Source organism: Drosophila elegans, unplaced genomic scaffold, assembly GCF_018152505.1.
Source record: "Drosophila elegans isolate 14027-0461.03 unplaced genomic scaffold, ASM1815250v1 contig_149, whole genome shotgun sequence".
In the NCBI taxonomy this organism is placed as follows: Eukaryota; Metazoa; Arthropoda; class Insecta; order Diptera; family Drosophilidae; genus Drosophila; species Drosophila elegans.
In genome coordinates, this window is record NW_024545513.1 from 24824625 (window position 1) to 24851527 (window position 26903).

Genomic DNA, 26903 nt, shown 5'->3' on the forward strand with positions numbered 1-26903 from the left:
GTAATGGTTAAATATTTCAGAATTACGGTTTAAATTTCATCAAAATCGGTCGACTATAGCATATAGCTCCCATAGGAACAATCGGAAAAATAAATGAAAAAAAATTATAACTTTGCTGTTTTTTAATTTTTTGTTTAGTTCTTCGACATATAGTAATGGTTAAATATTTCAGAATTATGTTTTAAATTTCATCAAAATCGGACGACTATAGCATATAGCTCCCATAGGAACAATCGGAAAAATAAATGAAAAAATATTATAACTTTTCTGCTTTTTAATTTTTTGTTTAGTTCTTCGACATATAGCAATGTTTAATTATTTCAGAATTATGGTTTAAATTTTATCAAAATCGGACGTCTATAGCATATAGCTCTCATAGAAATAATAAAAATATATAAAATAACTATCTAATAATTGAGCTGCAAATCATCATAGTTTCAATGTTTTTCAGCATATACTCAAGTAAATCATAATTTAAATATTTTCAAAAGTATTTAATTCATGCAATAGCTGCAAGGGTATATGAACTTCGGCTTGCCGAAGTTTGCTTTCTTTCTTGTTCAACTTTGTTTTGCAGCAAGATTAATTTAATTTTAGCATCCATTTGACTCTGCTCAGTTGCTGAGCACGTTATTTTCCGCGTGGCGGTAGGATATCAGTGTAGCCAGGTGAAAGTTAAGCTAAAAGAAATATAGCTAGATCGGCTTCTAATACATGACATTATAATACTGTTAATTTTGCAAAAATACTGTGTTAAACTAAAAAATGTTCATTAAAAAAGTGTACATTTTCAGTAAATTTCGGTGTGCTGGATTAGAATCTGGTCCAGAAAATGTTTAAATAAAAAGTCTATGCAATATAAAACGATATTTTAAACGGAGCTAGCAGTAGCTCCATACATATCGATGCCAAATATGTTGTCAACAAAATATTTTCTAATGTTTTCAGAATTTGTTTGTAGACCACACTTTTTGACAACAATGTGTATGGAGTTACTGATAATATCGTTCTATATTTTGCAAAGAAATTTTATAGTTTATTCAACTACTATTTTGTAGAGCTCACTCCAACTTTAGATTCACATCAATAAAGATCTTAGATCTAAATAGACTCAGTACACAACAATTATATATAGCTATGTATCATGGTCATGAGCGGTTTTGAAACTAACTAATTTTTAAATGTCTAGAGATTTATGTGAGTTGTTGGCATACTTTTCCCTCTTATGTACATAAAGCGTTAAGTACCCGAAATATAACGCTGAATATATCCGTTTAAAATCCGTGATGCCATCACAAAAGTAAAATTCGCGGGACATGCGCAGTGTTGCATCAGTCAACGAGAATCCAACAAGTGCGGCATGGAAATGTGTCGTTCGTCTCCGGTCGTGCGCCTTCGTGACGCTTCGTAACACTTCGTATCGCTACGGCACACTTCCAGCCCCCAGAGCAGAGGAATTTCAACACCACCACAACGAACATTGCAGTGGCGCCCGAGCAGGGACCGTGGGGGAGTCGGAGGTATGTATGTATGTATGAATGTATGTGGGTATGGGGTGTTCGGTTCGCTGGCTGACTGGCGTCCTTTGGTTTAGCTGCTTGGACGGTCGGTTAGAAAATTCAGTCACACCACGGCCAGCGCGCAAACAGCTACAGAAAAACAGGAGCTAACGAGCTGCGAAGAGGGTCCTTCGGCTGCAACTGACCACGAGAGCTGGGCAAAAGAAGAAGCCTACATTTTTTTTTGCTGTTTGTACAATTAAAAAGACATAAACAAAAGTGATTGTCCCAGTGAATATTGTGGGCTGTGCTGCGCCATGTCAACAGAATGCAAAACTCTGATGGCAAACTAAAATTAAATTAACTGAAACAACAAACAATAACTAGTGAACTAAGGTAAGTTGTCCAGTTCAACCACATAATTGCGAAGCTATGAAATCCCCAAAAAAAAAAATTAATATGAGTGTGTACACTATATATCATTGTTGTTTCTATTCCGCTGTCGAGTGTGTATTTTTTTTCGTTCTTAACGATTTTTCCAGTGACCTTGTTGCGTACGCCAGAACGTACAAATTCTGCGTGTGTGTGTGTCATTGCTGCTTAGCCTTGTCCTCCCCCTTCTATCCACATTCCGCATATACACACACACACGCATATTCATACATCTGTGTGCGTGAGTGTGTTCTGCGCATATATTTTTAGGCCGAAATTTTGGTAGCATACTTTTCGGAATTTATGCGGGAGTTTTTCGGGGACGATAAACCGAAATTCAAGGCATTTCACTTAGCATATTGCCTGTTCCCGGGTTTTTGCATTCCACGGATTGTATATACAGCCACAGCTGCGGTCAAGATAATAGCCCCGAAAAACATGTACCCATAATTGACTTGGCCAACTTTATCTACAAGCGTTATAAAGCAGGGGTTGTTCCACAACACTTCCAATTAAGAACAATTATAGAGATGACTAATTGAAAGCAAGATAGCAAATTGAGGTTAAGTTTGCAAACTTTTAAAAATAACATATATAAAATGTATTTAAATGTTTTCATAAATAAGTGAAATAGAAATTTTATTTCAAGATACAGACTTACGATTTTAATAATTGGAAAACAAGAAAACTAGTATTATATTTACAATATCATTCTTTGTATAGGATTTTAAGAAATGTTATCTTAAAGTGGCCAATAAAGACGTAGTTTGTTTTTATATATATTTTATATTTCATTAACAGTTTACGAAAAAAAATAATAAATTGCTAAAATCAAACATCAAAAACTAAGAAGATTATGATTAAAACGTAACTTTTGAAATCTGTGGTCGTTATACAGCTACAATTATTATAAAATATATTAAAAATAAATAAAAAAAAGTTTCAGGAAGAAACTCTTTTGCAAACAATTACCTTTTGTTGGGAACTTGCATTAAAACGAAAATAGAAACGTCTACAAAAATCGAAAGCAATTAATGATTTGTATTCGTTTTGAAAATCATTGAAAATAACATATCTATGGCCTTAGAATAAATATTATTTTTTTAATATATTTTCTAAGAGTAGATTAATATCTAGCGCACAACACTTACAGCCTACAATGTGAGTGCTATTGTTCTGAGCGCAATCGTATTATTCCCGTGGAATGTTAATACCCGAATGATAAGACCATTGGGCATCACCATTTGTGGCCTGGCCTTGATGTACGACTGTATCTATATATGCGCTGTGCTGATGATGTGGCTTCAGACTGTTGTCAGGGAATGCAATTGCCGAGCCCTTTATTGATTTTATGATACCACGACTAGAAGAGAAGGACCCTCCGTCCACGGAACACTCCCCCCTTTAGTGGCACGTGCAAAACAACAAAACAAGTGCGGCAACAACAAGTCATTCACACCATCGGAGTAGAAGTAGATGCAGATGGGTACAAGGCAAAAAAAAGAAGGCATGTCGGTACACAGAACTAAAAGACGTGCAATTATTCATACGTCAACAAATATATTTTAAATTCACCATTGAATAAAGTAAACTTCGAAGGAAAATGGTCTTTTTTAGATTCTTGCTTTGAAAATACTTTCAAATCAAAGATAAAGATCTGAGATAAAGGGAGACCTGCTGTATTTCGGTCATGTTGTCCCGCTTTTGCAAATATTTTTCTGTGTACAATTGTGGGTGTTGCATGGAAATGGCATAGCAGCAAAGCTCGACTGACTGACAGACATGTTCTGCCTACTCTAAGTGGCTTGAGTGGTGACAGGAGAGCTTTTACAAAACAACAAAATAAATGCACCAGATGAATCCTTTTCCTCAGCTTCCTTTTGCCTTTCCCTTTTGCTTCATCACACGCTTAATTCAGCCAAAGAATTCCATTGCATTCCCCTTTGTGTCCTCATCCTAAGGCGTTTTTTTTTCGTCACACGCTTAATTCAGCCAAGAAATTCCATTGCATTCTCCTTTGCATCCCGAAGGCGTTCCTAAGGCGGTCCTAAGGCGATCCTAGGGCGCTCTGAACGACAATAAGACGGAATTGGGCTCCATACACACGTCTCGAAACGCTTTATATGCTTTATCATGGCTTGAAGACAAAACCGATTGTTATGCGTTCTTATTGTGAACAGATAATACAATGCATAAACTTCCTGTCTTTTCCTCTCTCCGGAATACGTTGTTGGTAGTTCTCAAACTTTAGAAAAACTACATATTTTGTTATTACTTGAATACTTAGATAAGCGCTTTTTTCTTGAGTTTTCATAAACAACGTATACAAGTCAAATTTGTGAAATCCGTAACAGTTAAATTGTTTTACTAGAATAAGAGAGATAGAAAGTTAACTTTCATAAATTAAATATTTCATTACATGTACAATGCTTTATTGCTTCATTTAATTTATAAATTCATTGGAGTTGAGAGAAGGCTATTGGAGCTTCGAGTTAAGCAGAAAATTTCAAGTGACTTGTCAGAGAGTAAGTTGGGCGCCAATAAAAAGGCATTTTGGAAAGTATGGCACTGCCATTAGAGCTCCGAGTCTCAAGTGACTGGTCCAAGTTCTTGAGACACTCGAAACCACGCAACCAAACCAAATGCCACGCGTCACATCTCCGATTTCGATGGCCGATGATTTCATAATACTCACGCTGCCACACCGACGTTGACAATTTTTCGGTTAATGACAGTTTCGCCCTTATCCCCGATATTCTGGACTATTTTTAACCTTACTCGGAATGAGAATGGGAACGGGAATGGGAATGGGGATTGAGATTGGAGCGCCTGTCACGTCCAGGCTGATGTCATTTCGCGGAGTCTGCGGTTTGAGAATGGCAAGGGGTATCCTCAAAGTGGCATCCCTTCGATGAGTTTTCCCGGGACGGGAAAAAGCGTAGGAGGAGGGGGTTTTGGGGCTGCATCTACAGCCTTGACATGATTCGCCCTGACATGTGGTGGGAGGTGGTCTGCAGGACTGATTGACCAAGAGAACGTGCGAGTCCATTGTTGGCCAACTTTTCTATACTCTTACACATACGAAAACAAATTTAACAAAACACATTGTATGTTAAAACTATATACAAAGGATTTGTTTTCAAAAGTGTGTATAATTTAGCTCTATTTTGAGATTTAAATACAAATAGAGTATGTAGTTCATTGGTCGAATTTATACAATTACATTAAGAAATTCTTGACTTTTTTTGCATGAAGGAAAGCCTGTCCATTAAGTGAAATTAATTTGTGATGAATGCACTGATGATGCTTGAATTGTATGTTGATTGAGACTGTGCCTCGCGTTTTTTAACTCCACCCCCCCCATTTTGCCTCTGGCCTTGGGCCAACTTCCACGTGGCGCCTTACCGAGGGATTCGCATGCCAAGTGCGCTATATTGGCATTCTTTGGACCGCCCACGGGAAAAATGTGGCCACCTTAAGAGCCCCCAACACCCGACAATAGCTCACTACTCCCACCGCCACTGACGTCAATGGGGATTTGCAATTTGTGATTGGGGAGGCACTTTAAAGTATTTGTGCTTTGACATTCAATTTACTCGATCTGGGTTTGTTTGCCATCTCAGTTGGTCTTCATTGGCATCCCGCCTCCTTTGGCCCGATTAGTTCGCCAGCGGCAAGGTCATGAGCCAACAAAGAGAAGGCCACACCGGGTTGACTGACTGACTTTAACCCGAAATCTGCGAAGGTCCGGAGGGAGTCGCCATGACTTGATTATTGTGAATCAAAGGAGGGGATGCATTAACTATGAAGCCATCTAGTTAACCCAACATAAATCATCTTTATACTGATGTGAAGAAAACTTAAGGACAGTGGCAATAAAGTTACACTTGGATGTCCCTGAATGGGGATTTCACTTTTTAATAAACCTTGCCTTCGTTCTAATGAGATTAGCCTTGAAACTCTTCTACACACAACAGTCCTTGGATAAATAATCCTTCCCTCGTCATCCTTACTGCCATGGCAACTAATGTTTTTCCCACTTCCCCGTGCCTTCCACTGACAGAAAACACAATCCAGGATGTCGGACCAGCAGAAAGCCTCCCTCTGTCCCCGTTTGGTGGATTACATGGCCATAGTGGGTGCACATACGACGCCACCGATGCCAAAAGGACTGCAGGGCCTCAAGGCCCCGCCAGTACAGGTAAGTCGGTCATTGATTATATTGGTAGTTTGATTTATTTACTGTGGACTACTGTAAAGAGGGCATAATTCACTTATGCGAAATGGAAAGGTGGAAAGTGCTTGTGAGTTTAATTTATTTAATGTTTAAAAGTATACATTAAAGCAGCCTGAATAGTGTTTTAAAATGAATAAATAAAAAAACAATTGTTTGTAAAGGCAATCAAGTAGTTAAAAGTATTTAGGTTTAAAATAAAAAATTATACAATAAATAAGCTGTTTTATAAAGGTTGAAATCAAGAGTAATCTTTATTAAAGCATACTATTTGACACCGAAGACATTGTTTTCCAAATTCCAAATTACATTTTTTGTGTGATTTATGTATATAACTTTTGGACTTATTGAAAATATAAAAATTTAAGGGAACACAATTATTATTTCCAAACGCTTAAAAACTAAGTCAACTTTTTAGCATGAATTGGATTTGAAGGTTCTTTACAGTTTCCCAAATGCGAATGATTGTTGTATACATTATTTAATTATTTATTTTAAAAGGTGCCCGATCTTCTGCGTCGCTATCCCCCATCGGATCATGCCGACTTCCCGCTGCCCCTGGACATGGTGTACTTCTGCCAGCCAGAGGGGTGCACCAGCGTGGGTCCACGACGCACTGGCTCCGCCATCCGGGATATGACCTCCTTCGTCTTTGCGCTGACCGACAAGGATTCGGGCAAGACGCGATATGGCATATGCGTGAACTTCTACCGGCCCATCGAGCGACCCAGTTCGGTTTCCGGTTCGGCGGGAGCTGGCCACGATCGTTCGGGAAACGGAGGACCCGGCGGACATGGAGGCGGCGGTGGAGGGGGAGCAGGCGGAGCCGGAGGCGGTGGGCGCGGGGGAAGGCGGTCGTCAGCCTTCAGGCGAGAATCCTGGCGCAAGAGCATGGAACGCAGTTCGGATTCGGCATTTAGCAGGCAAGTGTTGTGTGCCGTGATGTGGGATTATATACAGGGGTGCTCTAAGCTGCATTATGGTGTTATTTTTATATCAAAATGTACACTGAGAGAATGGAAAATGTTTGTTTTGTACGGAAAAAGATTACTCCTTTTACCGACATCTTTACCATCTTTCTTGTCAGTGGGCAATTCCAAAAAGGCAAGAGCACCCCTGCCTTAGACAAATTAAAACCTCTCCCTATGTTAAAGCCCGTCGTCTAACGCATCTCAAACCATTTCCATAATAGTTACGGCCTCTTAACTTCTTCTAGCGACTACAGAAGTAACGTAGCGCCTAGCGATTCGGACCGTGAACTGACCTCGCGTCGCGACTCGGACCAACAGCGCCTCCACTCGCAGCACCACTCGCATCAATCGCACCACCAGTCGCACCACCAGCCGCACCACCCGTCGGCGGGTCCGGCGGTGCCCAAGCTGGGCCTGATGGCCCCGTCGGCGGACTCCGAGTCCGGTGGCAGCCACTCCCCATCGCCGCGCGCCTCCCGGAAAAGGACGAAGCTGCGCAACCAGTCGCTCACCTCGCTGTGCATCATCTCGCACCATCCGTTCTTCACCACATTCCGCGAATGCCTCTTCATCCTGAAGAAGCTGATCGATGCCTGCAATGAGTCCTCGTCGCCAAAACGAGTGGGTGCCTCCCAGAAGATCAACCGGGATAATGTGTGGACCGTGCTGACGGGCCATGTCAGCGATGCCACGCCCTCAATTGTCTTGCACGATGTGAGGGAAATCGAAACATGGATCCTTCGACTGCTGTCCACGCCGGTTCCGGTGCCGGGATCCACACGAGTCGAGGTGAGTGGTCATGATTCATATTTTTAAATAAGATCATAAAAGTCATAATTTTCAAAGTTAAGTCTAACATAAATGGTAATCAAACAATATCTATTACTTTAAAGTCGTATAGACTATCAAAGGAATATTAGACGCAGAAGTCAGATAATTAAAGTATTTTAATAACTCACTAAAACCTCTATAAAAAATGTTGCAATTGAAATAGAAAACTAGGCTCTTAAGAGTTATATTCAAGCAAAATGTTTAAAGCAATTATACACAATGTTTTGACAAGGTGATTACAAAATGATCGAATAAGAAATAAATAGCTTAAGAAAAGTGTTAAATTCAAAGTAGACTTTTTACTTTACAAAAGTTTTAGCAGTGGAGGTCTTAAGATAACCGCTTAAAAAATTCGGACCTTTATTTAAATATAAGTTACACAGTGGGAAAGACAATATGTTTTCCTATAAATTAAAGGGGGATGCCACGGAAAAGGAAATGTTTTGAACTCATTTCAAAGAGTGTACAAAAGTATGCAGCAAAAAAATTTCACAATTACTTAAAAAACTTCCTGCGAAACTCTCAAAAGATTAATTACCTGAATTTAAGAATATATAGAATGGACTATTGGAAATTAAAAGACTTGCCACAAAATGTTCTTAACTTTGTTCTCAAGATGGTGTCCCAAGTTGAATGAAATCTCATTCTTCCAGGTGGAGGTGCTGTCGCCAACGGTTCATGAGCCACTGCTCTTCGCGCTGCCCGACCATACCCGTTTTTCGCTGGTGGACTTTCCGCTCCACCTGCCACTAGAGCTCCTCGGCGTGGAGACCTGCCTAAAAGTTTGGACTCTGATCATGCAGGAGAACAAGGTGCTGTTCCAGTCGCGTGACTACAATGCCCTCTCCATGTCGGTGATGGCCTTCGTCACCATGCTATATCCGCTGGAGTACATGTTCCCGGTCATCCCGCTGCTGCCCACTTGCCTCAGTTGTGCGGAGCAATTGCTGCTGGCGCCCACGCCATTTGTTATCGGGGTGCCCGCTTCGTTCCTGGTCTACAAAAAGAACTTCAGGTAGGATTATGTCTTAAATCCCATTTGATTATATTATTTCCATCTAAAAAAGTGGAAAATTTTGTTACAATGGCTAATTGTTGTTTACATTTTATATTTTTAGGTTACCAGATGACATTTGGGTGGTTGACTTGGACTCCACCAAACTTACGCCACCCACTGGTGGTTACGAGGAAATACCACCGCTACCTGAGCCCGAGGGCACCATTCTAAAGAACCACCTTAAGCAGGTAAGCCACAGACCCTCGTCCCTGATCCCGTGTATATAAATTGATCTTAAAAAACGATGGACGCATTCGAAAACTAATTTTCTGAAGTTTGGAAATTCATAAACATTAGAAAGCTAGGATTTTTTAAAGTGTTTCCGTCGAGGAATGTTATTAAGGACAAGTAAAGCTGCATTCGTATTATGATTTTTGGCACAATTTAATTTGACACATGCTAAACGATAATGGGAATGCCAACATTTGACTTGACGGCTTAATGCATATTGTCCAGAATAAGCTGACAGTTCTTGAGAAGATTGCGACATTGGTCGTAGAGTGCGGTGTCCAGCTGGCGCATCTCCTGCTCTTTGTCGTTGTCGAAGAAGCGATTCAGCTTGTCCACTTCGTTGCGCATTTTGAATACGATGTCAGGCACCATCACCTGGGCCTTCTTGACCACCTGCTCCTGCACATGCAGACGCCGCTCGGTAACTCCCTCGCTGCGAAAGCGCTCCAGGCGTTGCAGCTCCAGCTCCCGTTCGTGGTCAAAGTGGGCCTTCTGCTGCTGCAGGTGCTCCAGCACGGCCCGGTGGACGATCATCTGCTCCACTCGCGGATCCGATCGGGTGGTATCCGATGGGCGGCGCTGGAAACGCAGCTTGACCGGGTGACGGGAGTCGTTGGCCTGCACGCCCGATAGAAGGGCAATGTGGGGACTGTACATGGCTTTACTAATAAATATATGTATGCGACGACTTCGGACTAATGACAGCTACTGAATTTTGCTATACAAACAAACTGTATTGTGTTTTGACTAGCCACACAAAGCCTTTTGATTCAATAGGGTTTCAAAGAAAAAACAAACAACTTTTGTCGAGTTTTTAAAGTAGCGCGCAAACAGGGACACTGGCTAACCACCAATTTACATTTTGCGGTCTATACTCAGAAAACTTTAAATAGACTTGAAAGAATAAAATGAAACTACCACTTTATCTTTGTCGAATTCTTTTAGTGGCGCCCGAGCAGGGACTCAGGAAAGCCCTACCATTTTATCGTAGAAATATTAAAAGGGACAAAAAAATAAATTGCAATTTATAGAACTCTTTTTATTAGGAATTTATACAATTGTTTTTTTTCTCTTTTAAGGAGTATAATTTTGTGAGATAAGTGAATTTCCATAATTTCAGAAACGTGCTTTTCTTTACCGGTGTTCATTTTTAATCACTGCTAAGCCGTTCCCATTCAATAAACGCTATGAATTCGCCTGTAAAAAAAACTGACTCAAGGCCAGAGTCTCTTTTCCATGTCTATTTAACCGATGCCACCTAAAAATGTGCCTGCTCTTAGGGAGAATTACCTAGAGCAGTAGCTATTGTAATCGCTGTCATATAATCCTTATCATTGCTCCATTTAATTTTGGTGTGTGACTGTTTTAATTCGAATAATATATATAAATATCTTTGGAGTTCTTTGTTCTGTAACAAAGCAAATATCAAGAGAGCACCTCAGCGATATTTTGTTTTTTATTTAATTTTTAACCCCATCGAAAAACTCTTCGAACACTTGTACATCTCTCTATCTCTCTCTTTCTTTCTTTGTGTTTTTTTTTGTGTACCCACTGCCTCTCTTTCTGCCTATCGATGTGTGTCCATCTCTGTCTCTACTCTAATGCTATTCTTTTGACACTCATGCATTATCTGTTATATGAAATTTGTTATACTCGATCACAACTTTAACTACAACAACAACTACTACTACTACTACAACAACAACAACAACAAATCGAATAACAACAACAACAATATCTGCAGGCAATGCTATTGATGGATGAAGCTGGACTTGGTGTAAATATCGTTCGCAAAAGTGTTAACTACGTTTGACTTATTGTTTATCGCTATATTTGAGTTGAAAGCGTTTGTACATACTTTACATAATTCATAAATAATATACTAACTATATGTGAATATCCGTAAACGAAAGAAGTACTCGACATAGAACATAGAACTAACCGCATGCACAGTCATTCTACATAGACATAACGGCCTACTCTTGATGCTGAAGTTTTGTCTGAAGCGAATCTCTAAAAAGGGTTTCCATTTAGCTAGGTTACCTTTTGTCCAAGGGTAGAAAATTTCGTATTTTCCATTCGAAGTTTCTATCACTTTCTCTACCTATCTATCGCTGTCTTATAGTGTTACGTGTTTCGTGTGCATGCCCTGTCAGTCTCTCTTTCTCCCCCGTTTTCCAACTTTTATAAATAACTAACTGAAGTGGCCTTAAGCCCCCCAAAAAGCTTTCCGATAATCCCCACCACCCCAATCTTATATATAGTTAGCCAAGTTAAAGTCCTCATTTAGATGGCCAGATTGATAGTTAACCCTGCTAATTGCTTTTAATCGACTGTTCCACAGGCACTCACCTCCATGACGGCCACCAATACGGCGGTGTCTTCGCAGCAACTGTTGCCATCGGTAAGGGACAGTCTCCAGGAACCACCGTTGCTGGGGTAAGTAATCTTATTAGTCAATATTTCGAAATGTATGCAGGTGATTATTGTCTGTTGCTCGTTGTCCGCCATTGATTGTCCGTTGTTGATAGACCGTTGTCCGTTGTTGATTGTCCGTTGATGTCTGTCTGTTTTTGATTGTCCGCTATAGGTTGTCCGTGTTCGTTGTTTATTGTTCGTTTTCGGGTGTTCGCTGTCCGTTCTTCATTGTGCATTGTTCCTTGTCCGTTATTCGTTGTCCGCCTCTGTCCATATCTTTTGGTCATTGCACTTTTTTCGTATCTATAAGTTTTGTCCTTGGCTGTTTATCTATCAACGCCAGATCAGTCAAACCTATTAGATGACAAAATAGTTTTTCCAATACGTCTGGGTTGAAAGATATTCTTGTCTACACCTCTGCACGTCTTCCTGATTTCCTAACTATACTTTTTTTTAACACTCCAATAGGGTTTCGCAGGTGCGATTGCCACTACAGACACCGCCGCACTCGGCGCAGGCTAGTCAACGAAACTCGATGTCCGCCCAGGGCGGGATGAGCTCCCGGCAGCCAAGTCCGATGAATTCACCGGCCCTCAATCCATTCGTCTATGGCACGGATGTGGATTCCGTGGACGTGGCCACGCGAGTGGCGATGGTGCGGTTTTTCAATGCCCAAAATACGTTGGCCAATTTTGCCGAGCACACGCGCACTTTACGGCTATATCCACGTCCCGTTGTGGCTTTCCAGATAAATAGCTTCCTGCGATCCCGACCGCGAGCGTCACAGTTCCTGAATCAGTTTGCCAGGACTCAGGCGGTGGAGTTCCTGGCGGAGTGGTCTCTTACGCCCACTAATGTGGCCTTTCTGCGAGTTCAAACTGGGGTCATGGATCCCATGCAGGTGGGCGATAAGCCCAAGTGGTTTGCCCACGCCCTTACTCCCATTCGATTTTCGGTCTGGGATGATGGAAGCTCGCTGAATGGAGCTTTACGATCGCTGAAACAACTGGAGTGTCAACCGACGGACGAGAGTGGTTCGGACTCGGAGGGAGCGGATAGTAGCAGCTCCTCGTACAGTTCCCTTAGTGATTTCGTCTCGGAAATGGCCTCCTCGGATCTATCGCCTAGTCTGCATGACGTCTTCGGCTCGTACAATCGGCCGCACGTTGTGCCCCAGACACTTTCCTCGAATCTGGACCCAGCCTTGGTCTATCATCCACCTAGCAAACTGCAATACCCCGAGGGCATTGCCGATGCGGCGGCCAGCAAAGCGGAGGAGGATGAGGAGCGAGCCGATAGTCCGGTGTCCTCATCCTCAAGTCGTTCGGATCTGAGTTCACCGAGCTTCAATCGCGACTCAGAGTTTGATTTCCAGCCCAAGGGGGGACAACAAGCTCTGGGATCGACAGCAGCAGCAGCAGTAGCAGCTGGCGGTGGAGCGAGTGCACCCAGTTTCGAGTTGGCCACTCCGCTGGCCATGCGACTGGAGGCCACCATTAAGATGGCCAGCATCGAACAGGAAGCGGATACGGTATCGGGCAAGATCATGGCCACCGCCTCCAAGCTTCAAAGACATCCTAGTGATTCCGAGAGGCCCGAGAAGAAGATTCCGGTGAGGAGAGCGTTTACATACTACGGAGGAATAAAGGGTGTAATTTTTTTTAACTTGTATTCTTCCAATAAAGCCACCGCTAACACCACCCATTAAACAACCGGGTGTAAGTAACATTCTGGCGCGGACCGGTAGTTCCGGCTCTAGTTCGAGCAGTCCTGGACGCCAGAGTTCCCAGAGCTCCCTCTTCGAGAACTTCGCCTCCCATGCCAAGGAGCTGGTGAGGGAAACCACGCGACAAAGTAGCCAAGAGGGTCTACTGGCCCATGTGGATAAGGTGAGTTCAATTCGGGGAAATCAATCCGTGGGCAGGTTTTTCTAACTCGATGTGCTGTTGTGCTCTGATCGTTGATCTGTTTTTCTTTCCATTCCTTTCTTTCTACGTCGTTTTTGTGGTTTATTTGTTTAAACTTTACCATTGTTTTACTTTTACTCTTTTGTTGGCGGTGTTGCGTTGTTTAATTGAACCTGATATGAATGTACCGTACTGTAGCATGCGCTGGACGAAGATCTTGACGACAAAATGCGTCATACCTTCGAAAAGGTTGGTACTCCCACCGCACTTTCCCATCCCATCCAGAACCGATCCACCCATCACGTTTACATACATCGCCTTTACCTAATAACATTTCTCTAATCATCACACTGCACTCTACACAAACGTATCACTACACTCATTAACTGAATAACGTGAGTTCTTTTCATCGACTTCTAATCTGTTAAGCCACAGGAACATATATTGAAATCACCTATTTAAAAACTGTGCACTTGTTCACTACATTACATACTGATTAATCTGTACACATCACATTGCATGCGAATAAAAATACATAGAACAACTGTTTATCTTTTTTTCTTTATTACGCGATCCTTCCTATTAGTTTTAAGTTTCACAGTGCTTTGTTAAAAACTTCACAGCCCTCTACCTTAGCTTAATGACTTTTTACCACAAAATCCTCCCCAAAACATCCTGCCACATCCACATCCTCACCACACCAATCCGCTGATCTTTTCATGGGATTTGTAGTGCCATTGTAGATTGCTGAAAGTAGACCTCAATCCGGTAACTGATGGGTTGAGGGACTCAAGCTTTGATTGCTAGCACCAACTAGGCGGTTGTGTAGTTTCGGAAACACCCACCTTAAAGCTCAAATACTAATACATATTCATATTTGGAACCGTAGTTTACACTGCACGCGAAGAAGGCGGCCGGAGAGGCTTCGAAGCAGGCTCTGGAGGTTTCCAAGCAGGCGGCTGGGGTGAGCAAGAATACCCTCGAGGATCTCACCTACGTGGGCAAGTCGACGCTGGGAGATCTCACGAAGACGGCCAAGGAGGCGGCCACCAAGAAGGGCATAATCAAGATCGAGGAGCATCCCGCGGCCGTGGCAGTAGCGCCGCCAAAGTCTCCTGGCTCTCAGTTGGCTACCCACAAGCAGGTGCAACAAAGTGGAGGATCGGGTGGCGGCAACAACTTTTTCTCCTCCATTGGCACTGATTTTAATGGTCTAGCCTCCTCCACATCCACCATGTTCTCGGGCATGTTTGGTAAAAGTAAGTTACCAATGAGCTTGAAAGTACTATGAACGAACTTACTTAATCCAAAATGTCATCTGTATATTGCAGAGAACCAGCAAAAGCAGGTTCCTATGCCACACAAGCCAACTAGTGTATCCTCGGGAAAGGGCAAGACAGGCATCAATTTCGATCCGTTTCCCGGACGCAAAGGTCTCGTCGAGCGGACGCCGTTGATCAAGCACTCGGGTCCCAGGCAAACGCAGGAGGAGCTGACCCGTCAGCAAAACCAGGAGCGTTCGCATAGTAATGCCGAGAATCAGACTTTCCTTAAGGACGTCACCAACCAGGTGCTAGCTGGAGAAGGTGTTGGTTGGCTGAAGCTCAACAGGTTCAAGAAGCTCATGGAGGACGAGTCATATCGCACTCTAGTACTCAGTAAGCTCAACAAGACCCTGGACAAGAAGATCGCCCCAGATGATCACATCGACGACGTGGTAGGTTTAATTGTTTTAGTTTTTTATAGTTAGTTATTTAGTTATATAAACTATTAAAATTTTTTTTTTTAATTAAATTTTTTTTTTTTATTATTTGTTAACTTGATTTCCTAGTCCAACAAGTAGATGCTTATAAGTTGTGGCACTGGATATTATATAATTAGGATTTGAAAAATCTTGACATGATGATGGCTTACCCCTCCGATTTTCCTTACAGTGCGTGACGAAGCCCGTGTGGAAGGGCATGCTCAAGTGCGTCCAGGCGATTGCCGGCGGATTGGATGTGACCTTTTCGAATTTCGGTCTGGGCGGTATGGCCTCTGTGTTCCAACTAATGGAGGTGGCACACACGCACTACTGGAGCAAGGAGATCAACGAGGGCAGCGACATGTCCTCCAGCCTGCTCTCCAGCCACGCGGCCAGTCCGATGGGCAGTCGTGAGAATCTGCGGTCGCCCAGCTCGCCAAATGGTTCTCATTCGGCTTTGGGCAGCGAGTGGGCATCACCGCAGGAGTCGCGCAAGAGCTCCACCCAACTGCCACACGGTGGACCGGGTGGTGGCTCTCATCCAGGAGCACCGGTCAACCGGCGCTTGTCTTCGGCGGACAGCCAGGATGGCCAGTCCACGACGGAGATGTTCAAGGATATGCTGTCACAGAAGAGAAGTGCCTTGAAGAACATGCTCACCTCCTTCGATTCGGATGTAAGTTGTGTAGTTTCGTAGTGCCGTACCTAGTCATATTTAGAATCGTCCATCCCATCATGCCGATTGTGCTCAGCTTGTTGCCAAACCAATTCTGTATATCGCTCAGTGTATATATCGTATATCGTATCGTATGTAGAATCGCTTATCAGCATCTCAGTAAAACTAGCTAAATCAGTACCAACTAGCATTTATCAGTGTGTTACATATATATATATATATGTATGTCGCATCGCGAGTGTCAATCGATGTAGTCTGCCGATCTCCCCCCACCGTAACCTCAAATGTATTATCTATATTCGTACCCGCACTCCACCGTCCCACCTACATCCCGTATGTCCAATATACACGATTGTAGAGTTCTCTAACACTCCGTGTGTGTGTGTATGTTATCCGTAGGCTGCTGGCTCTACGGGGGCGCTCTCCGTTGTCAGTTTGGGTGTCCGCTTGCCCTCCAGCTGCCGGTCCACGGTCTCTGACACCGAGTACGAAAATGTAAGTACCCAAGAGGTTCAAAAAACACGGCATTACAAATACATTTTTTTAAAAAAAAATCAAGTTACCATTTAAATTTTTAAAAAAGAATGGATTTAAATCCCATTAAATTATGAATGAGATGTCTGGGTGCAGCTCTTTTAAATCTTCTCAACCCTAGCTAGGAATCGCCTTTCCATGTAAAATATAGGAGCACCATTCCCCGTATTGAGCTGTGTATAAATTTTAAATCAAATTAAGTGAATATCTAGAAAGTCTCTCCCTCTGAAGTCAGGCCTATGAAAAAAAACCCAATCCAATCTAATCCCATATAATTTTCCAGACGACCACCTCGAAGGACTCGAAAAGAAGCTCTGGGAATCTGTGGTCCGGAAAGTCGACGCTAAGTGCCGGATTCCGTTACACTGGCGGGCACCTGATAAACACCTCATCCTCCCCTTCGCCAGACAGTCCGCGGGTGTATCTCTTCGAGGGTCTGCTGGGCAAGGATCGGCTCAATCTTTGGAACCAAATGCAGTTCTGGGAGGATGCCTTCCTGGACGCTGTTAGTCAGGAGAGGGATATGATTGGAATGGACCAGGTAATATCGGTGGATGATGGGAAAGAGATCTTTAACAGTCAAGTTACCACGAAAAAATTCTTTAAAAATATGGCAGATAAATGATAGCTATTAGAGATAGTCATCGATTATGCAATTTTCTTGAATGCAGGGTCCCATTGAGATGATGGAGCGCTACAAATCGCTGAGCGAGTCGGAACGCAAGCGTCTTGAACACGACGAGGACCGCCTGCTATCCACAATGCTCTACAACCTGACGGCCATCCTGGTGATGTTGAACGTGACCAAGGACGAGATCCGACGAAAGATTCGCCGTCTTCTGGGAAAGAGCCACATTGGCTTGGTATATTCCCAGGAGGTGCACAATGTAGTCGATCAGATCAATAATCTGGTAAGTTATCGAGCTGACAAGGTTTTACTCGAATAATGTACAAATTCCTCTTTCCTTTCAGAATGGCAATGACATTGATCTAAAGCCTTTGGGTTCACGACTGCTGCACCGGCAGAGCTTCACCGTCCACCAGGGCACAGATGTGAACGGACCTCTGCGATTCATGGAGGTGCGGGACGATGGCCTGGTACTGCGATCGGTGGATGGCACCATTGTGGAGCGCTGGTGGTACGAGCGCCTGGTCAACATGACCTATTCGCCCAAGACCAAGCTGCTCTGCCTGTGGCGCCGCAATGGTGGTCAGACGCAGTTGCACAAATACTATACGCGGAAGGTAAATGTTCAAGGGAGTTTCCATAGAGTTTCTAGGCGTTTAACCCTACACTATTTCTGTGCGCAGTGCAAGGAGCTATACAACTGCATCAAGGAGGCCATGGAGCGCGGCGGTACGCCCACCAATGTGCCCGAACTGGGTGGTGAATTTCCCGTTCAGGACATGAACACGGGAGAGGGCGGCCTGCTGCAGGTGTGCCTCGAGGGTGTCGGTTTGTTGTTCTCCAACAGCAAGGTGAGTGCTTGCGAAAACTTGCCACATGTCGATCCCCTAACACCAACACTTGGCACACACGAAACATACAACATGGTTACACCCAATACTCATACACAACCAAGCTTCATCTCCGAATGCCTCAAACTACTAGTAATCGTCCTTTTTTTGTGTACACCACTCCTCATCAAGCAAAGTATCTCTATTTCCCAAAACGAATCCCCCCTCCAACCAAATCCTTGATAAGAGTTGAGTACTGATACACTGTTAGCTCATGTAAATCTTTTTAGCCCCCAACATAGTCGAAAGCCGTGACCTTTTTACCTACTTGTTGTGGGTCACAAAACAGCGATTAGATAAGATAAAACAGGTCACCTTAGTGGTGTTGATGGGGCTAACCCAATCAATGGAACACCAGATATATTGAACATGAACAGAACAAAAATAGCAGATACCCGCCTGAATTGGGTCACCAATAACCCACTTGGTGTAGGGGTCACCATTCACTCGAGAGCTACACCCATTTTGATGTCAGGATCAGTCTTTGTCAGATCCAACATGATGGCTATACTCGTACATATGCGCGTGAATCTATCCAGATATCGATACATACTCCCACTGCCTTCGTTTCAGTGTTTCGTTTCCAGTCGTTACGTTTCATTTCCTTTTGGTTCAGTTGTTTTTTTCAGTCTGGCTTTCTTTGGTATTCTTTCCTTACAATATTTTAGTTCGATCGATTTCCAATAATTTCCTTGTTGTGTGTGTGTATCGACTGCATCAAGATCAAGGGCCCTCTCAATATACATATATATGTATAAATATATATAAATTATGTTTGGTTTTCAGTTCATGCTTTTCCAAAATGTCTAACCTATGCAATCGTAATGTGAATGATCCAGAGACACCGATTTTCAGGAGACTTAGGTCCGCCCCAAAGTTTATAAGCGAATTTAAAACTGAGTAGCAGAATATACATGGACGTGTATATTCCAGGCCAAGAAGTGCTGGATATTGTATTTCATCGCCGCCTGTAACCGTTTCTTTTCGGGTCTTTTCTTTTGTTATCCCCAACCGGAACCCAGCTCCACCTATCCAACTATCCAAGCTAAACCCAACTACGTATTATACTTTACCAAATTTCTATCTCTCTCTCTCTCTCTTTATCTGTCTGTATCGCTCAAACTCTTTCGTTTTTTTGGCTTTGGTTTTGGCATTTTATTTTGACTCGCCTTCTTATATATCTACTTATATTATTCCTAAGTCATTATATAATCCATAATAAATTGAAAAATCAATTGAATCTTTTATCTTATTCAATTTCTATTCGATCAAGTGAAAGTATATATGAACAAATAAATATATATATGCAGAAAAAAACCATCTATATCATACTCATATATTGTGCTAGTGAATGTACTGAATGCTGTATTCATTATACTCTCTATTTTATTTATTACCTAACCGATTCAATGATAACGCCATCAAAACCAATAGAAAAAGAAAAATAAGAAATTACCGATTCTCCTTTTCATCCCTTTTGATTACGATTGACATTCTTACGTTTGGTTACTTATACTCACCGTTTGATATGTTGATATTGTCATCTGAACCTCATTTTGATTGTCTTGATTATCGATTACTCTGACTACCAATTACCGATTTACGATTACCGATTAGTATCGTTCGTAATAGTATTCCATAGAAAACTAAATCGATCTTTGTATGTACCCCTGAAACACCCAAGACAAAAGTGTCCCAAGAAAAACTATAAAAACAAGAAACTAATCTGACTCGATTAGGTCTCAAGAAAATTGTTGGAGTCCAGCAACTTTCTTCTTTCATAACCTTGGCAAAGTTAATAGTTTAACTGTAAATATATAGCGTTTCTTTCTCCATTTCATCTGGGGCACTGCGACTCAGTGGTCAATTGGGTTAAGACTAAAATGTATTGTTCGTTTTTATTTTTCGTTTTGCTCATTTGCCTTCTATTAACCTTTCGAAGCTCATACTTAAAAAGAAAATTTAAAACTCTTCATATATATTCATATATATGAGAAAGAAAAAGCTAAACAACGAAAGAAATAATGCGAAAAAAGATAAATGCGAAAATTCTAAGCTAGTAACTTTTGAGATGGTCCTTGTGCAAAATCCTCTAAAGTGCTTTGTTTGTTTCATTTTGAGTTTAATTTCGATTTTCATTATTTGATTTCCTAGTTTCCTGTCTATTCCTATAAACATATATGCGTATATACATATATAAATAACTTCTTCTCTATATATTATATAAATATATATATCTGTCTCTGTCTGTCTCTCTTCTGACACCTAACTTTACCTCTTTTCTGTGTTACAAATGCGATATATAAGAAGTTTTTTCGTGAGCTCAGAGTTTTCTGTCTTTCGCCATATTCAGTTTCAGTTTTATTGTTCCATTTCTTTCCATTTCGATTCGATTGCGTTCTTATTTTCCGTTTCACTTTTTGATAGTGACTTCATGCCAAATTGTTTCTCTTAAGTATAATAACCAAAAACAACAACAAGTACAAACAACAAATGTAATTTAAGCTATAGTCCTACCATGTCCTACCCATGATATATATCACAGTTATAATGCCGATAAACCGAAACCGATACCAAAAAAACGAAATTGAAAGCCCCAAAAATGTCCCACCGTCTATAAGCAACCGACTCTAACATAACAACAACAGCAACAACAACCACATTTCATATCGTTTCTATTTAGTATTATACAAAAAAAAAAAAAAAAAAAAAAAAAAAAAACAAATTTGACAGCAAATTAGAAATTGAACAGAAAATAAAATGCAACTAAAACATTTGAATGAACAGTTTAAAAACCCGTTTTCTCAACTTTCCTTTTTATAATTTTCTTTGTTGTTTGTTTGATGTTCTCTGTCGAACGCGGATCGCTGCACCGTTGCTCGCTCTCCCTCCTTTGTGGACCAACCAAAAATCACGTTCCGTATCCGGAACGAACCGAACCGAATTGAATTGTATTATTCCAATGATTGGTCTACTTCTCAAACGAAAACGAAAAACCCAAAAAAAAAAATACCAAACAAAAACAAACCAAATCAATAATATAACCCAAAATCTATGATAAAACGATCTGAAAATGTCTGAAAAAACGATAAAGGATTTCGAGGTATTGCAATGAACAAATTTCTTGTTATATTTGAACTTAAATTTATAAGCAACTATTGTTCTTTAAATGCCCTGCTATCCTCCACTCAACCACAACCCCATTCCCAATCCGCCGTCCTCTTCCTTATCCACCCACTAACCCACCCACCCTCTTGGCCGTCACATAAAATAAAAGAAAATTATAAAATATATTTTAGTTTGCGTTGCTCTTCAGTTTTAACTTGGACTCTTTTGCGTTCATAACACTTGATTTAATCCTTCACTTTCACCCAACCCAAAAAAAATAAAAGTAAATACCAAAAAAGTATACAAAATATTCTGATATGGCATTTAACAGCTAACAAAAAAAATAACTGTAGTTAATATTAAATTTAAACCTTAAGCCGAAAATAATATATATATAATAATGTATATTATTTACCGTTATCTTTTGTGTTATGATCTCTCACTGACTCTCTAACCCAACTGAGATTTTCGTTTTGAACTGTTGGTTGATTGATTTGTTGGTTGGTTAGTTGGTTTGTTTGTTGAATTGAACTTGATTGAATTGAATTGAAACTGAGCCGTACACTTTGTATACCTTAATGCAGTTTACCGATTTTCGATTGTTGATTACTGTTATTGATTAACGTTAATCTTACCAGCTTATCATTTGTGCCCCCAGTTCTCGACACTTTTTCGATTCGTTCTCATTTCGAGCCACCAGCTGTTTTCTTTTTAATTTCGGAGTTCGCCAGCACGCACACTAGACGTCCAAAACATAGATGGTCACACTTTTCGCCCAAAACCATAGATGGTCACACTGTGGTAAAAAGAACTCCAGACTTCGAACTAAAGCATGCCCATGCACTATCAACACCTCAAGTGCAATCACTTTACAGTCCTTGCCCAGGACGGCACCAAAGTTCACCGCAGCTTACCATAACTCACTACACTTGTCTGTCCGAACATTCCTTGAAGAAGTTAAAAACCAATTAAATCAAACACATTCACGTATTCAATTGTGTGATAAGTTTTACAGCAATTTTAAAACCAATCACCAGCTCAGAACTTTTAATATACACATGTCATATTATTTTGTTTTATCACTTTTCGTTCTATTCCGCTAAGTTTCGTATCGTTTTGTTTCGTTGGTTGCGGCCTAAGTTAGATGGACCTTTCACTTGGAGGGAAAGCAGCCCCATAATCTCTTAGACTAACCCCCTGAAAATGGTTAAGGGTTCGTTTTTCAGTGATCTCCAATAGATTTCCCTTTGGGAATAGAAAATTGGAAAAAAAAAAAAAAACTAAACTGTTGATCACAAGAAATTATTAACGAACCCTGTATCCGAACTCCTTTGTTTTTTATGCTTCGTTCTATTTTTTTATAGTGTGCCAGACAATTCACCGATTTACCAACAATAGACCAATAAAGTTTCCTTAGTGTTGATTTTGAGTTTGCTTGTGTAGAGTTACTTGTTTAGCAAAGATTTAAACACCAATCGTAGTTGTAGATTACTAATTAAGAAATTAAAGGAAAGTATTAAATAAAACGTCAAACAAAAAAAGTAATTGAAACCGTATGCCTAGCGGAAAAATACCCACTTAGCAAACCCATAAACATATTATATTTGTAAGCTGAAGAATCCACAAATGCTGGAGTTTTCTTTTCAATATCTATAAGCTATCGCTATCAGTCTGGCTCTCCTGCCTTTCTTTCCCATTCTCTCGCTCTCTATCTGTTTCTATTTCACTGATTTTCCGCCTGTCTCTACCTCTGTTTGCCTTTTGTTTCGTTATACTTTTGATATTGAGCCAACTTAAGGAAAGCAACTTAGCTTAGAGTAAAGTGAATAAATAACGATTCTTTTCCGTCATATCCACTGTTTTTTTTTGTGGTAGTGCCACATGCTGCATGCTGTTACATGTGTTTCTCCCCTATTCCCATATCTTCCCATTCCCAACCGGCTCCCATTAACCCTCTTAAAATCACAACAGAGACAAGGACAAACGATTTGTGAAGAGACTGTTACCAACGATCTCCACCATTTTCTCTTCACTGCTTTTCAGGGAATAAGAGGGTGGCCTAAAAGCGGTTCCATTGCCAAATGTTCCCGACATGTACCGCATTAGAAACCTCTTTTGCTAGAACCCCTTTATAAACAAATCAAATATTTGGTTAACATAATTTTCTTTAGTGTTTTACCTTTTTATATACTAACAACTTCTTTAGAGAAGTACACACACTCGGACACCGAACACTGTAGCTTAATTTAGTTGTTTTGCGTTTGTATTAGTGCGAATTGGGGTTGATCAGGTGAACAACTCTCGTAAATATATACCAATAATTTATGCCTAGAACCAACGCCTTCGTATCCGAATTCCAAGCTAACTAGTAAACGACCATCTCACAAGTGCTAATTAGAATCCCCTTTTCCCCAAATGAAAAATTGACTTATACAAATTTCAAAAAATTACAAAAATTAAAGTCAAGTAAACCAAACTAATTACCAAACTTTAATTTGATTTTGCTGCATTCTCTTTCTGTCTTCTGTTGCATTTTTAATTTTAACTTGCCATTCCGTTTCTTTTTATTTAACGTTCCGATTTCGTTTGGTTCTGTTTTTAATCCTGAGCACTTATCACCTCTAAAAGCACTTGATGCGTGCCGTGTATATAAATGAATGTCGTTAACTGTACTTAGTGTCCTTGTCTTGCTGCCCGCCCCCAATAGATCAATATAAGTGACCCAAGCGCTTGCGTAGCATTTAGCTTTTGTTTGCCTGCCCGTCTGCCTGCTTATGTTCGTTTCGTTTCGTTGGGTTGGTAACTGTACGTTTGGCCATACACCTAAATAGAAAATTTAAAAAAAAAAAAAAAAAAAACATGGACTACTTCTTGCAGAATCCAAAAACGTTCCCCCTGCTTTAATTTGTTATACCTTACTGCCCACGCGTATACGCTATCACTTTCCGCCCTCCAACTATTTACCATAACGCCCGATCTGCCTATCAACCAGTCTCTTCCTCTGTTTAACAGCGTTTTGTGTGAAAGCTTTTTGGTTTGGACCGCCTTATGAGTTGCATTCCGTTATCGTTCTGTTTAGTTGCGTTACGTTTAGCTTGATTTCGTTTCGTTCCGTTCCCCTTCCGTTATGTTCAATTCTTGCGCTCCGTTCCGTGACGGAGCCTTGAAGCCGAAGAAAGAAAGGTGTCGGCTGGCATTGAAACTTAACTGACTCTCTTCTCCGCCCGTAATTTCAGTTCTTCGTGCGTTTGGACCATATCCGCAAGTGCTTCACCCAGAAGGGCGGCATCTTTGTGCTGGAGGAGTACAGTAAGTACTGTATAACTAGTGGCATTCAGTTACTACGTTGAACTCGAGTAACTCCCTTGTTTTTCTCCCTCTTGCAGATCCCAAGACGCGCAATCTTATCCAGCGGAAGTACCAGTCGAGCATGGTGAGTACAATTAAAAACCCAAAATCCACCACTGATCGCCACCACAGCCATTCAGCACTGTTCACCACTTGTTCCGAGTTGCATCCCGTTCCGTTCCGGAACTATCGTCTATCGATTAACTGTACATAAACTTGCTTAAGCCTGCCAAGTTATGCAAATTTCTGTACATCGTAATCAACTGTGACCGCCAACCCATCTCTATATGTATATGTATGAACATATCTTTGTGGAGATTCCCAAACTTTTTTACCACTGTATGATATCGCACACTCAATTGCACCGACAGTTTGTATATACGATATTGAGATAATCTCTTTGATTTCGATTTTTCCTTTTCTTTCCTTTCGTTTTCGTTTACCATTTGGTTCTTTGCATTCGTTATTTGTGAATATATTTCTATGTCAACGACAACTCAACTACTCAACAACAAACAATGCCTGCAACAACAACACACAAACCACCAACAACACCACTCATATATCATCAAAAAATATACAAACAAAACAAACAAATAACCCTACCGAAATATAACCTTCACCAATTGAATATAAAACTGTAACCGAAAAACAAAAATGTGTAATTGAAACCCAAGGCGTCGGAAATTGTCCTGAGCTTTCATCGCGTGACCTCCGTGCAGTTTGCCTACATCTGTCACCTGAATGGCCTCCGAGGTACAGTCGCCGACAAAAGCATAGCTGGAAAGATGGAACCGGCGGAGATACCTAGGCCCATGGAAACGCTGGAAAAGGTGGACCGTCAACCGATGGCGGGAGCGATTAAATAATGTGCCTAAAAATGAAATTTATGTAAATAAAATCAAGAATCCTTTTTATGTAACTCCTATGTATGTATGTACTTCCTGCAACATCTAAAAAAAACACCACAACAACAATCAAAACATAGACAACAAAGATATTTTTTTTTTGTTCTGGCTTATTGTGACAGTATTTTTTTACCATATATATATGTTCCGTTTCTTTTTCCTATATTTTATCTTGAGTTTTGGTTGTTGTCGTTCCACTTAACATGTTGCAAAATTGCATGCTATTTTTCTTCTGCCATTCTGCCTTGTAGTGTTGTGCAAGCACCATTAAAAAAAAAAAAAAAAAAAAAAACACCCAAATGTCCACACACTTCACACGAAAAACACTGTTCATTCAGAAGACACAAGCAAGTGTTTATGGTAGCAGCTATTTAAAATTACGTATACGCTCCGTAGTCCGATCAGATTTGCTACTCGGTGCTGTGCGTTTTCTCCTACGTGGCCGCCGGTCAGGATCAGAAGAAGAACCCGGTTGTTATAACGCCGCAAATCCAGGACATCCATGCCCAGCAAAAGCAGAAGCAACAGCAGCAGCAACAGCATCAGCAGCAGCATCAGCAGCAACATCAGGCACCGCAGCAACATCAGGCACCGCAGCAACATCAGGCATCGCCAGTGCCGACAGGAAGTGCCCCAGCGGCTCAGGCCAATCCCAGCCGAATGATGAGTGGCAAATCCCAGCCAGGCAGCATCACCATCCGCCACACGGTGCCCATGCAGAAGCCCACCATCACCATGTCCACGGTGCAGCCGCAGGCCAGGATGCCCGTCCAAGTGGCCACAGCTGCTCCAGCAGCTGCTCCGGTGCCGGTGCCAATGCCAGTGCCAGTTTCAGTTGTAGTTCCCGTGCCAGGAGCCCATTCCTCGCCCAATCCCGGCAATCTGCCGCAGCTGCCGCCGCGTGTACCATCGCAGCCATCCACTGAGAGCCTGGCCTCGATCTCGTCACCGCCGCCAAAGCTAAGGACTGCGATGACCGCTCCACCGGGACCGCCGCCGGCCATACCGCCACGCACGGGGGCCATCGCCCGGAGCGGATCGGTTCCGGCGGCCCGTTCCTTTGTCCGCCAGGCGTCGGCGAATTCCACGCCGCCGCAGTATACGCCACAGCCGCCGCCGCCCTTTGTGATCCCCAAGCGGCACGGTGGACTGGCCAGGGCCTCCACTTTGGCATCGGGGTCAGCGGGGTCAACGGGGACAGCGGGGTCCGCCTCCAATCATCCCGGGCATTCGCAGTCGCAGCAGCGCGCCAGCCACGGCAGCGTCGCCGCTGTGCTGCAGTCCATGCCGGAGGCTGAGCCCGGATACGGGTCCGGATCCGGATCCGGGTCGATTTCCGGCTCCAGTTCCGGCTCCGGTTCGGCATCGGGCTCCATTGCCAGCGCTTCACCGCAGGCCCATCGCAAGCACTGACGAAGGAGTTCGTTCTTCAGGTTTGGAGGAGGAGGAGGAGGAGGCGGAGCAGGTGGTGGTGGCGGAGGTGTCGG

At 42.0% G+C, this 26903-nt stretch overlaps 2 protein-coding genes across 17 annotated transcripts; one reads left to right on the forward strand and one right to left on the reverse strand.

Annotated features, from left to right (window-relative positions):
* The first annotated feature begins 1630 nt into the window (after positions 1 to 1630).
* On the forward strand, positions 1631 to 26838 carry LOC108148146 (MAP kinase-activating death domain protein). 16 transcript variants are annotated; one of them, XM_041708956.1, is made up of 24 exons: positions 1631 to 1895; positions 5995 to 6132; positions 6667 to 7088; positions 7358 to 7925; positions 8621 to 8982; positions 9086 to 9212; positions 11000 to 11032; positions 11600 to 11694; positions 12142 to 13285; positions 13359 to 13562; positions 13779 to 13829; positions 14470 to 14839; positions 14912 to 15297; positions 15515 to 16000; positions 16400 to 16495; positions 16818 to 17075; positions 17206 to 17445; positions 17507 to 17779; positions 17846 to 18013; positions 21147 to 21155; positions 24397 to 24469; positions 24547 to 24593; positions 25186 to 25399; positions 25813 to 25874. In XM_041708956.1, exons 2-23 carry the CDS (start codon positions 6010 to 6012, stop codon positions 25375 to 25377), a joined length of 5727 nt encoding a protein of 1908 aa, XP_041564890.1. In that variant the 5' UTR covers positions 1631 to 1895; positions 5995 to 6009; the 3' UTR covers positions 25378 to 25399; positions 25813 to 25874. The 16 variants fall into 16 exon arrangements, with proteins under 16 accessions (XP_041564890.1, XP_017130496.1, XP_041564880.1 ...); XM_017275007.2 differs by lacking the exon at positions 25186 to 25399 and having other exon boundaries at positions 25813 to 26838; XM_041708946.1 differs by lacking the exon at positions 25186 to 25399 and having other exon boundaries at positions 7382 to 7925; positions 25813 to 26838.
* On the reverse strand, positions 9232 to 10988 carry LOC108148148. The gene has a single exon (XM_017275021.2). It carries the CDS (start codon positions 9910 to 9912, stop codon positions 9463 to 9465), a length of 450 nt encoding a protein of 149 aa, XP_017130510.1. The 5' UTR covers positions 9913 to 10988; the 3' UTR covers positions 9232 to 9462.
* Positions 26839 to 26903: the final 65 nt, after the last annotated feature.